The sequence below is a fragment of the Peromyscus californicus genome, unplaced genomic scaffold (assembly GCF_007827085.1).
Source record: "Peromyscus californicus insignis strain IS unplaced genomic scaffold, ASM782708v3 Scaffold_8__1_contigs__length_139910024, whole genome shotgun sequence".
Classification (NCBI taxonomy): Eukaryota; Metazoa; Chordata; class Mammalia; order Rodentia; family Cricetidae; genus Peromyscus; species Peromyscus californicus.
This window is the reverse complement of record NW_026294606.1, coordinates 91,662,983-91,676,490: the sequence shown is the minus strand read 5'-3', so window position 1 is coordinate 91,676,490 and position 13,508 is coordinate 91,662,983. Positions and strand designations below refer to the sequence as shown.

At 45.5% G+C, this 13,508-nt stretch overlaps 1 protein-coding gene across 1 annotated transcript in view; it reads left to right on the top strand.

Moving 5' to 3' along the window:
- The window catches only part of Cdh13 (cadherin 13), a 996,812-nt gene that overhangs the window by 772,546 nt on the left and 210,758 nt on the right, over positions 1-13,508 (top strand). The window contains exon 7 of the mRNA XM_052728155.1: positions 2,061-2,239. Within this exon, the coding sequence (XP_052584115.1) occupies positions 2,061-2,239 (179 nt within the window). The remainder of the gene's footprint in view (positions 1-2,060; positions 2,240-13,508) is intronic.

Below are 13,508 nucleotides of genomic sequence, written 5' to 3'. Positions count from 1 at the left end.
CCTCCTTCCCAGGTCAGGGGACTGAGAGTAACTACATAGAACCACTGGGTAGGAAACTCTGATGTCATTCACAGTATGGCTTAGCGGGAAATAGCATGCATCATTAACACTATCTTCCAACATCTGGGGCAGAGGAAGGGGTCTGCTTCTGCCAAGAATGTGCTATTCTTGTGTTGGACCCTGTATTTTCTCTGCAACATTTCAAAGGCAAAGAAACAAGGTACGTTGTAGATGTGCCTTGCGACACACAGCTAATGGTAAGGTGGGTGAAATGAATCAAAATTACATAACACCTCCATCCAACCTTTAGGGTGACTAAATTCCCCTTCTTCACCTGACCACTCACACCTAATGGTTAAAACCCTGGTTCTAATTAAGCATGGAAAAATAAATCAATGTTCTAGCTTTGATGATAGTAAGAGCATGTAAGCTAGAAGAAAGGAATTCTGGGATACTGGGTTAGCTCAGTAAACTCCATGTTTTCCTTAAGCCCCTGGATTTTTTATATGTGACTATTCCCACTGGAAAGGACAGCTGTCCTGCCAGCTAGATCACTTTAGGTAAGAGTTCTAGTTGAGCACATGAGCCAAACACATGATACTTACAAAATCATGAGGATAAGTAGCCTTATTTTTCTGAGTGGATTTTAGACCATGCTGCTATCAGTGTCCATAATTACAATATTTTTAAAGTTAAATTGTAGCTGCAGAAGCACTATAACCACCCTGTGAGACTAACCAGAACATGACAGATTAGGCTAAAATGTTCCCTCATGACCACCCCAACCCCAGTCTCCTCTCTGCCCTCAGACTTAACCAGCATGACCAGTGCGAGGCTCACTGTTACAAACCTTCTGTGCTTCATAGGTGCAGATAGTACCGGAACCATGCATGCCTGCTGTGGGAGGCAAGCAAGGTCACACAAGTGGCAGAGCAGTCACTCACCAGCCTGATGTCTTTTATTTGGGGGTGTTACCTGGAGTGTTGTCCGTGGTAGACTACATCAGGTCTATAACTTGCCCCAAACAACTTCAAAGTGTTTCATGATATGTAGATGATGCTACCCTCTTATTGATTCCCCTGTTGCTGGACAGCTGGATTGATTCCAAATTTCCTGCCACAACAGATAAGCTCATGGACTTCCTTGTACAAATGGCTTGACATGCGCGTTCTCGAGCATAGATGACAAGAAGGCAAATGCCTTATTTTCACTCCTTGCACCCAATTGTCCTTGTACGTCAGTAACCTGGTTTCCCTCCGTGTTGGCTGTGTGTGAGCAAGACCCTCACAAAAGATGTCGAACTACCAACCCCAGGTGTTATCAAGCAGTCTGTGCTTCTTCATAGAAGTAGGTCCTGTGTCCACATCTCCTGCTTGTCCTGGCAAGACTGCACCCGGTCACCCTCATCTCTGCATCTAAAGTGACTGAGAGAGGGTGACCACTACCTAATAGGTGCTCGGGCGAAGTTACCTTGTGTTCTCTTTATGTGGAGTAGCTTTCTCTTGAAAGTCCTTATCCTTCACCTTGCTCACACCTCCTCACTCCATGGGTATCTACATCAGGAACCTTCTCTAAGCCTGGGCTAGATGAAGCTGCTCTTTGCCCTCTCCATGCCCTATTAATGATGTTCACCTCTTTATGTCTCTGCCTCTCTGAGCTCCAGGATGCTGTGATGTCTGACCCCCTTTGTGCTTCTATTTCCCCAGCACCTGTCCCAGGCACAGACAGGCATCCCATAAGAGGTTTAAAGTGAAAGCTGTTGTCACAGAGCCACAGCCAAAATGGAATGAAAGCCTGTAAAAATAAATCGCACATCAGCAGAAGGAAAAATTAAGCTGTCACTCCATCGAACAGCAGCGCTTTCTTTTCTGTATTTCGGGTCCTTTAATGTGATGGAGCTGGGAGGAAACGCTAAAGCAGAGCTTGGCAAATGATTTGTCTTCTTAATTCAGAGGGTGATTGGCAGGTTATTCCCTTGCGTTGCCCGTGGGGGAGAGGTCCTGACCATCCTGCCCCTTTGATAACCATCTCCCACCCTTTGGTCCTACCCCTCCCCTTAGGGACCACGGTGATGCGGATGACAGCATTTGATGCAGATGACCCGGCCACTGACAATGCCCTCCTGCGGTACAACATCCGTCAGCAGACGCCTGACAAACCATCTCCCAACATGTTCTACATCGATCCTGAGAAAGGAGACATTGTCACCGTGGTATCACCTGCGCTGCTGGACCGGGAGGTGAGCTGAAAGGATTTTTTTTTCTCCTTCGTGAGAATAGAACACAGCTCCCACCGAAGGAAACGCGTGGGAGTCAAGGGCACTCGAGACTGCAAAGGCAGAAACGAGATGTTTGCACACGGCTGGGTGGCCAAATCTCTGGAGATAAATGGGCTGGGATGTGACCCAGCCAAACACTCTGCAGGGCTGGGTGGCCCTGGTTATTTCTAGTCACCTGGTGACCCATCCTCTTCAAACTTCTTTCAGAAACATTCCTATTTTAAGGTCTTGTGAAAAAGAAATTTAGAAAGCCTTGGCCTAATTTCCACATACACACCCCACTCGTCCATGAGATGTAATGGTCAGATAAAGCCAGTGTCAGCTGACCCATTTAAACAGAGCCTGTGTACAGCCCTTGTTTATATTTTGGCTTTAATGCACCCCCATGCGGCCCTGTCCTCTCCTGAGTTCCAGGTCCACCTGGTAGCTCATATGAAGTCACACACACATCACACAGAAGTTGACGGTGAGTTCCTATCTGTCTCTCATCCTCCCTCTACCTGAGAGCTGATCCTGTAATGCAGCCTCTTGTTCCAGACACCATGATCCAGGCTTGACCCTGGATGCCATCTGCACTGTGTGACCGCCAGCCTTCCTTAATGGGCTCAGCTTTGTGCATTTTCCCTTCAGTGTTTCCGATGGAGCCATCCAGGGCTTAGGATGTTTTCTCATCTCCATTGTCTCTGCTTTTCCACATTTCTCGTGCAAGTCTGGGTTAGATCAGCTCACACACACCCAACTCCGAGACTCTACACACACCCCAAGTCTGGTTTATTCTCCGGTCTCTAAGTTCACACACCCGCCATCCCATGCCAAGGCACATGTTGCCCCAGACTGTCACCTGTCTCATTAAAGTGTCCCTCTTCTACTGGCCTAAAGTCGTATCATTCAATAAGAAGTCACTGGTGAAGTATGGTTACTCAAACTTTATATTAATTGAACGGGGACTATAAAAAGCAGTTTCTGGGTCACACTCACCTCTTTCTGGGGTTTAATAGTCACACATGGCTAGTAGAAGCTGAGGCAGTAGGCAGTGCCGACCTAGAATACAGTGCCATTTCCAGAAAGTTCTGTTGACCTAGATCATAAATTTGAAATCAGAGACTGTGGTCTGTGAATGTTTGCATCTTCACTGCCAAGTGCAGTGTGAGCACTCTGACCGTTCTAATTATATGTTCGTTGACAGAGGAAGAAGGGGAGTTGAGTTGAAACAGCCCCAAAATTTACTCCTGAGGGCTAGGAAACAGAAGGTAGGTGTGGGAAATTGCTGGAAGGGAGAGAAACTTGTGTTAAATTGTGACGGGCACTTAGAAAATCTAATTGTTTCTGGTTTAAAAACAAATCAGAAAGCAGACGTTTTTGAATTCCTTTCTTCTATTTAATTTCCCATTTTCTTCCCAACACTCCTCACTTCTGTAACTACTGTGTTGTATTTATGTGTGTACATGTACAAGGGTTGAGTAGTTAGGTGTACAGACACATGTGTGCACAAGTGTGAAGAGGTCAGAGGTCAAAATCAGACGTTGGTGTCTTCCTCTACTGCTTATTAGTTTTAGAGATGGGGTCTCTCTCGGAACTGAGCTTACAATTTCAGCCAGCTAGACTGGCCAGTCAGCCCCTGAAATCTGCCTGTCCCTGCTTTCCCAGAGCTGGAATTACAGACAATATACCATACCATGTCTGGCTTTTAGATGGTTGTTGGGGATTTGAACTCAGGTCCTAAGCTTGCCCAGCAAGCACTTTACCTGCTGAACCATCTCTCCAGGCAAGATATTTCCTTTTTCTTTGAGGATGATTGCTAGCTTCCCAGTATGGTTCTTATTGTTCACCCACCATGTGTGTGCACACACACACACACACACACACACACACACACACACACTCATACATACACACACACACATACACACACACACACACACATACACACACACACACACACACACACACACACACATATCACATATCTGCACCAGTCTTCCTGTAGCCCTAAGCACTCAAAGGTCCTTGCATTTCTTTGCAAGGAGGCAGGACCAAATACTGTGATTTTGCCACCTCAGCAGCTCTTTGTTTTGAAACAAAGCATCCTGTGAGTCCACTTATAAACCGGAGGACCATATACAACATTCTTAAAGTTTATGTGGGGGACACATGGAGGATCCCGACACTCCTCTGGCTCTTGTTGAGTGGCAATAAGTATATCATTTATAGGAGCTGAATTAAGCATTCCAATCCACAATACATAAACAGCCCCAAAAAGGAGAAATTCAATTTAACTGAAATTGGAAAATCAATGACAATGAATGACGAGTGTCACTTCTACGGGGGTTTCCAGAGTTCAGTGCTGAGCCAGGCATCATGAGCACAATCTGTGGGAAAGAAATGTCCATGCTTTGGGCATGGGAGCTGAGCAGGATCGCTGCACTCAGCTGCTGAGTCTGCCAAGCTCCAGCTCTGGCTCTTTAAAGGGCCAGGAACTGCCCATCATGTTCAGATTCCCTGACTTGCAGTATCTCAATCTTACTAGGCCCAGTTACTCTCCTAAGATTCACATGGATGTGTCAGGTTCCTTCAGCCAGAATGTAGACTTCCATGTCAGTTTTATTTCTGGAGAATTACTGAGAAATCTTGCCATTCTGGATATGTTTAGCCAGCTGGGTGTTCAACACGGAGCTTGCAACATTCTCTTTTAAGAAAATGTTTTGGGACCTAAGAGGGTAGCTCGGTGGATAAAGCATTTACCTTGAAAGCATTAGGACCAGGGTTTGATCACCAGAACCCATGTTAAAAAGCAGTATGTGGTAGTATACATTCATAACACCAGCTCTGAGGACACAGAGACAGGAGGATTTCCAGGACTTGCTGACCAGTCTATCCTAATTGGTGAGCTCCAGACCACTGACAGACCTTGTCTCAAAGGAGATAGATGAGGTATTCAAAGTTTTCCTGCAGCCTATGCAAACACACACCCACAAGGATGTACATATTCACATGCTCACACTCGTTTTTTAAAGTAAAGAAGGGCCTGGAGAGATATTCAGCAGATAAAATCCTTGGCTGCTCTTGTAGAAGACCTGGGTTCAATTCCTGGAAACAACATTGTAGCTCACAACCACCTGTAACATCAATTCCAGGGGATCTGATGTCCTCTTCTGACCTCCTCAGACACCAGACACACGTGATGCCACAGACATACATGCATGCAAAATATCCATGAACACATAAAATAATTTTTTAAAATATTTTAAAAATAGGAAAAGAACAATTTTCATGCGAGACCTATGAACGTCGGGTGATTTGAGGAGTTTGGCGTCCGTGTGTGTGTGTGTGTGTGTGTGTGTGTGTGTGTGTGTGTGTGTGTGTGTGTGTTGACAATAACAAGTGCAAACAAGTCAGGACTCCTTTGAGAGCAGTGGCTCTCCCATGGCTCCTAGTTACTCAGTCCTTACCCAAGACTAAGCTAACTTATCTCCAGCTTGTCTGGAGTGAGGACTCTAAACCCCTGATTGCTGTGAGCTCAGCTGATAGCAATGTCATGCTGATTTTCCGTGTGGTGTGTTTCCTTCCGTGAGTCCATCTCCCAAGGAAGACCCAGCAGGAGGCGTTTGCTCTGGGGAAAGACAGATGATCTGGCATCTGGGAGGAGGCGGCACACGCTGAGCAAGGGCTTTCAACCTGCCTATTTGTCTTCCCTGCTTCCATGGCTGACTTTGTCACTGAGCAAGTCCACGCAGTGAGGAGATGGCCTTTAATCCACTGCGTGTGACTTGTCATCCTTCCTTCTCTCCTTCCTCCTCGCTCCCTGGGATGCCTTGATAATGTCCAAATATCGCCATGCTCTGAGGTTCAGGAGAAAGAGGATTCTGTCTGCTCTTCCCTGACATATCCCCAGCTCTTAGTACAAAAGGGGTACCCCAGGAGCTGAGTTAAAAAGAAGGCGTGACTGGGAGGGCACAGCTGATTTGGGAACTCAGTGATTACCATTTGTGAGGCTATCGATTAGCACTCCATATTGGAAGCTCAGTGTGAAAGGCCACAGGTTGTACTTGAGAATGTGTTTTCGTTACAGCCTTGATCCCTTGATCATATACTTTCTCTGATAGTCTACCAAAATGACACTTCCTAAAACAAGGATCCTTAGATCTCTGGCCCATCTACATATTTGTATTGCCAAACACAGTATCAGATGTGTAATAGAGTCAGGATTTGTTGGCTGGATGGATAGGTAGCTAGGTGGATGGCTGACTGGGTGGATATATAGGTGAATAAGTGGATGGATTGTTTGATGGGTGGGTGGGTGGGCAGATGGATGGATGGATGGATGGATGGATGGATGGATGGACGGATGGATGGGTACATGGACATATAGGTGATGGATGAATGGACGGATGAGTGGGTACATGGATGTATAGATAATGATGGATGGATGGATGGATGGATGGATGGATGGATGGATGGATGGATGATGGGTGGGGGGATAGATAGATTAAATGTCCTGTATTCCGTAAGTTTATCTCAAAACATACTACTGGGTCCTCATTTCATTTTAGTTACTAGCTTAGTCCTACCTCTGTGTTCTTGTCCAACAGTCTAATTAATGCATTTGATGTCTAACTGGTACCAAGAGCTGCATCAGGCCCTGAAACACAGTCTACTGATCCACATGGTAAATGGCAGACCTGTGGGAATCCGTGCCTCCAGCTCAAATATTCAAGGAAACGTTTGTAGAAAATAAGGACCATATATCCTACTCAATGAAATTGGGTTCGTCTAGGGCACTGTTTTCTTCTTTTCTATGGCCATACTCAGCCACTGCGTTCTAACAGCTCCATCTGTGTTTTTAAACTATGTCTGGCTGCACTACAAAATAAAATCAGATAAAGGTCTCTCACGGTTGATAAATGGTCTATTTAGCAGATCATCTTGGCTGCTAGACTGGAATTCATCAGCTGGAATCTGCCAGCTTTTCTGAACACGACCACAATTTGCAACTACTCAGAGCACCTAATGGTCAGGGAAATTTTTTTTTCAAATAGAAACAGTTTCCAAAAAGAGGCCCTTAAAAAGAGAACCTCACCTGCTCTGCAGAAGAGCTCTTGGTCTTCTCAAGGGGTGTGAGCACTTTCCCATCTTTGTTTGAATTTGCTTTCCCTATTATGCATCATCTTGCAGATAATGTAGGCAAGTGAGGGCTGGCCTGTAAAATATGCACATACTGAAAAAGAGTGGAGAGCCAGGAATGTCTTGATTTTCTATCTGCAGCTGGTAAGGGATTCCCTAAAACTTCATCATTGCCCAAAGTTTTATGCCAAATGTGGAAATTAGGAGAATTCTCTTTTTCCCTCTCATGGTGTAGGGTTGGGTTTTAGCTTTATTGGCACTTATCTGTTGTGAGGTTATTGGATAGTTCTAGAATGTGTCAGAAATGAAGATGGAGAATGTCAGGGAAATGTCTTTTTAAGATTTGCTTTCATCTGTGTGTGTGTGTGTGTGTGTGTGTGTGTGTGTGTGTGTGTGTGTGTGTGTGTGTTGCATGTATATACTACCTCTGTGCACTTGCCCACAGAGGCCAGAAGAGGGCCTCAGGCTCCCCCAGAGCTGGAGTTAGAGGCAGTTATGAGTCATCTGACATGAGTGCTGGGAACCAAACTGTGGTCCTCTGGAAGTGCAGCAAGCACTCTTAACTGCTGAGCCATCTCTCCAGACCACCAGTGGATTATCTTATTTATGGGGGGGGGGGGGGGGGTGGAGTAGCCAATGAATTTGAATGCAAATCCTGAAGTCCAAAGAGAATCATGTGCTTGGTCAAAATGACCCACATTATCATGTTGTCTTGTAGCTGCATGAAGGAAATTGTGAAAATGATAATATCAGATCAAGCTGCCCGAAAAAATAAGAGATAGCATCTCCTCTATTCCATGAATAAAAATTAGAAGCACTAGTCATATTCTTAGGGAAATAAATGTTCTGAGGCCGTTCTAATCTATGCTAATACTTTTCTCATTACCATCATGTTTAAAAGATTGGTGATAATTGCATACAATTCAATCACGCTGCCAGAAGCACTGTCTTTGTTTGCTTTGGTGGGCGGGACCAGAATTAGATAGTCACAGCCTCACCATCTCTATAAGCTATTTGCTCATAAATATTTTTGTTTGGATAATTTTCTCCATTTTTTTTATCACATGCTGCTGAGCAAATAGAGGAAGAAAAAGCAGATGTAAATAAATTGTTTTATTATTTTTAAAATAACACATTATCCTTGCAAATGCAGCACAGATGGTGAATTGCACTGTGGGATTACACTCAGGCGGCATGTCAGCAAAGACAATGGAACAGGACACTTCCGAGGCAGGACGCTAAACCCCTGGGTCGGACGTGGAGTTATAGCGATATTGGACTCTCACAGATGGCATTTGCGGTAGAACCAAGAGGTCCTTAGGCTGTGCCTTCCTCTTTCTTTTCGCCATCAGTAGATTCCAGAGACCTGGGTGCACCCAATGCCCCCCATCATCCTCACTGCTTCTCCATAATTGTGGTTTGGCTGAGTTAAAGCTGCAGGTCTGTCTAGCTGCCCAGTATGACCTCAGCTCACCTGCAATCTGATCAGAGAGGCAGGAGCCACAGGCACAGGCGCTGTCTTCACACTCTGGACTTGCCGACATAAAAAACAGCTCTCATGCCAAAGGGAATAAGAGAGAGTTTATTCCAGAGTCAAATAAGAGTGGCCATGACCCAGGAATATAGATTCAAGTTACCCCAAATACCATGTTCCAACATGGTGACAGTTGCATGAAGTTTTTATAGCAAATAACATTGTAAGTCAAGGTACTTTTCAAATACACTTCGGGAAGCATCAGGTAGGTGGGCTACAGCAAAGTAGGGATGTCTCTGCTCTAGGCCTCAGGGAATATTCTTGGGCTTCTTATTTGTGGATTTACCAGATAGTCACAGAGTATTAGGTCACTCACAATGCTGAGCAATAAATGACTATTAAAGGAGATATTGATGGCCCAAGATAACTTTGCTCCTAGCCTGTGGCATCTCAGCTCTCCCCAGCCACAGGGGTTCTTCTAGTCAGTCGGTCTCATGGGATGGTTAGGACACATTGGTTCTTTGTTTCCTGGGATGGTCAGTTCATTCAGCTTTCCTGGGCCCATTTCTTCACCTGCCACACTGAAGACATCCACCATCCATTTCTCAGAGGCTAATCGGGAAGACCGAGAGAGAGAGAAGCATTGTCATGATGCATGACTTGTCCCAAAGCACTCTGTAAATCTGAGTTGAGGTCAGTCACTTCTGTGATTGACAATGAGGCTGGAGATGCGGGAAACTGACAGACTTCCCATGAGCCCCAGGAATCAACCTAGACCTGGTCGGTGCAACGGGGAAGGTGGCAGGCTGTCTGTGTCCCATGAAAACCAAGGTCACCACGCTCCCAAAGCTCAGAGATCAATGTTGGCGGGGATTAGCAAGCACCTTCAGATCTCTGCTTGACGTGCAGGTTGTGGGGGTCCGTGTGGAGCTGCCTGGCAGGGAAGCAGACGTGTGACAGCAAACACAGAGAGTGGCGTTTCTGGTGCCGAGCCTATGGGCAGAGTACAAGGCTAAGTGGAGAAGCAGCAGTTGGAGCCTGGCAGTGGGAGGAACAGCTGGGAAAAGCCCGGGGACAGTGAGGGGGTGAAGGTGTGGCATAGAAGCACCACATAAGTTAGGAAGCTGGCACGGGAGCTCAGGGGGCTTCTGATGCCTTTCTGAGGATATGAGTCTATCCAACTATAAATGGGGAGCTACCAGCCATCACTTAGGGGTCAGACCCAGCCCTGTTCATCACGGTGTTTGCAGAGCTAGACTTGAAGGGATGGCCCCTTACTCTGATGTGGGGAGATGATGAAGGCCAGTGAAGGGGCATCATGGAGGAGGACAGAAGGCGCTCAGTGATACCAAATGGATGCTCAGAGTTCCCCCACTAATCAAGGAGGGTGATGGGGACTCAGCCTCGAATCTAAATTCTGCAGCTGGTTTTCCGCTAATAAACATCCTATTTGAGAGCCCCATTCCTGTGTGTCTCTGAGTACTAGGTCGTCAAGAGTCACGTGGCATGTGTTGAAGGAAGACCCAAGTTTGCCACTGAGAGAGCCTCATCTTTGGCGTTTTGACAAATGTTTTGATTCTCCGAATTTTCTCTTCACTCCATTCTGTTTTCTTCCTGGGCCTTGTACGGCAGAAAGAACTTCAGATGTGTGGTGCTGGGGAGTCTGGAGGGCTCTTCTGTCATCTTAAACCGCTTCATCTCATTTTGTGTGGAGTTGCCTAAAAAAAAAAAAAAAGACATTTTCTTTTCTAGAAAAATCTCTCAGAGGTTGTTTTTCCCCCTTTCTCACATCAGTCAAGAACTGATTAGTGTATTGTTGCAGGCTTTCTTCATGAACAGATTTTCTATTTATTTAACTTAACTAGCACTCTTGTGAAGCCCCACTCATGAGTGGTCCAGGTTGGAGGGTGCCCTCTAATGTAGGACATGACTTTGGTTGAGTTCTGGTACACAGTGATAGAAATGGGACAAAGCTGTACTCCTGTTGTAGAGAGGAATCCCATCATCTCGAGACAAGCTGCCTGTGGGGTCTCCAGAGTGCAGTTACTTGAGACTTAATATTACTGCATGTGGTTTTAGCCTAGACAAGGATTGCTGTCAAGGCTGTGGCCAGTCTCCAATATAAAGCAGTTTGGAGAAAGGTAACAGAAGCCACCACCTCAGATTAGCACAAACGAGCAGTACACAGCTTCCAGACACAAATCTCCACGTGCCCAGGATTGGTACCCCGTCCTGTATGGTTTTAGAGAGCACCTCAAGGCTGATGCTCTTCCTTGGGTGCATGTGACGCACTCACCTTGTTAATTAGAACCCTTCAGGACACCTGGTGCTGTGATGTCATGTTCAACACCCAGTGGGGCTGCTTTTAGAAGTTTTAGACATTCTATCAGGTCAGAGATGAACAAATTCTTTTGTTAATGCCCAGGTAATAAATCGTCCTGGGCTTAAGGACTCATTAGTAATCTTCAGAGATGGTTCAGTGGTTAGGAGCATGCACTGCTCTTGTAGAGGACCCAGGTTCAATTCCCAGCACCCACAGTGGATAGTTCACAACCACATACAACTCTAGCTCCCGAGAATTCCGGTGCCTCCATCCTCCATGGGCACCTGCACTCAAGTTCATTTACCCAGGCATAGACACATACATGCAATTAAAAGTAACAAAAAATAAACCTTTTTAAAATTTCAAAAATATGAAAGAGGATTGATGAGCAAAAATGAGGTGATTACACAGTACTTTCATGATTAATGGAACCATTTTAGAATGTAAAGAAGTGCATTTTTCAGCTTGTAAGCAATCAAAAACTAGACAGCAGGTTGGCTTTGACCCAAAGGCCATAACTGGCAGACACTGACCTTAATGATCATTGGTCAAGATGGCTGAAACGTGGTGGTTTTATATATTGATTCTCACTTATCTCTCATGTCTGTAGCTGAGGGCCACCCCATGTACTGAATCACAGTTATTTATTACCCCCTGAAGAGCAGTTATCTGGACAGAAGTGAGTCCATGGATGGCAGATCTGCCTTCATTCTTTTGACAGGAAAGTCCATTTCCCTCATTATTAAGAAACAGATTAACCTCAGGTAATTAAATCTTGACTCAACATCAGATTGCAATAATTAAAACACTGAGTTCAACCTAAGAATAATAAAATGGAAAGTGATGTCCAAATGTGGACCTGTGGGCAACATTGAGAATGCTGGATAGGTCCTTAGATGGGTAGTATAACCATTTAAAATGTTCTTAATACTTTTAACTAATCAACTCTCAAAAATGTCAAAAGTTCCCAGCACTTAGGAGGCAGAGCCAAGCTGATCTCTATGAGTTCGAGGCCAGCCTGGTCTACAGAGTGAGATCCAGGACAGGCACCAAAACTACACAAAGAAAGCCTGTCTCAAAAAACCAAAAAAAAAAAAAAGTCAAAATTGGGGGTGAGACCATCTGGGAAGGACTGTGTCTGTCAGAGCCCCACAGTGGAGATGGAAGATTCCAGATGATGGCCAGTTCTCTGAGCAGAACAAAGCTGGTGGAATTGTTGGCAGCATCGTGGACTGGAAGCAGGAAAAGTGGGGGATATGGGTGTGTTTCCACATCCTTATCAACAGGGATCCCTGGGGGGGAACTAAAGTTTTCCAGAATCACCTGAAGACAGAAAGGGGTGGCCTGCATCAGGCCTGGGACATTTCATTCAGACTTCATGAGCCCTGAACTTGACCTTGTGGCTGTGATAAGAATTAATCTGAAATGAGACCGTTGGGTTTCTGCTGTGTGTCACCATACGTCAGGCACAAAAATATGTGTTTCCTATTCAATTGATTCCTGAAGACAATCTCTCAAGGTGGACAAAGAAGCCCCATTTGTGTAGAGGGAGAGTCAAGGTCACTGAGAGTTGGACCCATATCACAGAGGGACCAGCCTTCTGCAGGTCAGAGAGACTGAGAATGAGATGCAGAACCAGCGAGAAAAGACACAGACTTCCTTTCCGAGGGATAAAGGCATGGCTGAGTCCCAGGCAAAGCACTTCAGGTATCAGGAGAGGGTGCCTGTGAGGTCACATTAAGTCACCACATCTGCAGAGGAAGCACCAAACACTCTAGTTTCTCCAAGTGGCACAGAACTGGCAGTGGATTGACATGGCTGGGGGTGACGGTCACAAACACACCCATGACTGCTTGTCTCTCCTGCACAGATCCCAGCAGGTGGGGAGCAGACCAAGTTGGGTGTGTCTGCATCTTCATGATAGCCACAAAGACCTTTGCAAAGAACAGATGGAAAAATGACTATGAGATGAGATGCAGTGAGTGGCATCCCTATGGATGTCTAAACCAGAAGTAGAGGTCAATTCTGTTCACTGTTTTCTCTCCACTGTCTTCTGAATTGTTTTCTGTAGAAGACTCATTGCTGTCTAAACTCCAGGTTCCTTTCCCCTGAGAGAGTACATGCCACCTTGATACCAGACAACTACCCCCCAAGTCTCCAGACAGATAATAAGATAAGGTGCACAGGACCCAAAGGATTTCCAAGGAGCTAAAAATAACATGTCTGTTAAAATTTGGAGTTTGGTAAAAAAAAAAAAAAATACCCAGAGGCAACCCTGCCTTGCCTGAGTCACAGGTTGGACACAAGAGTGC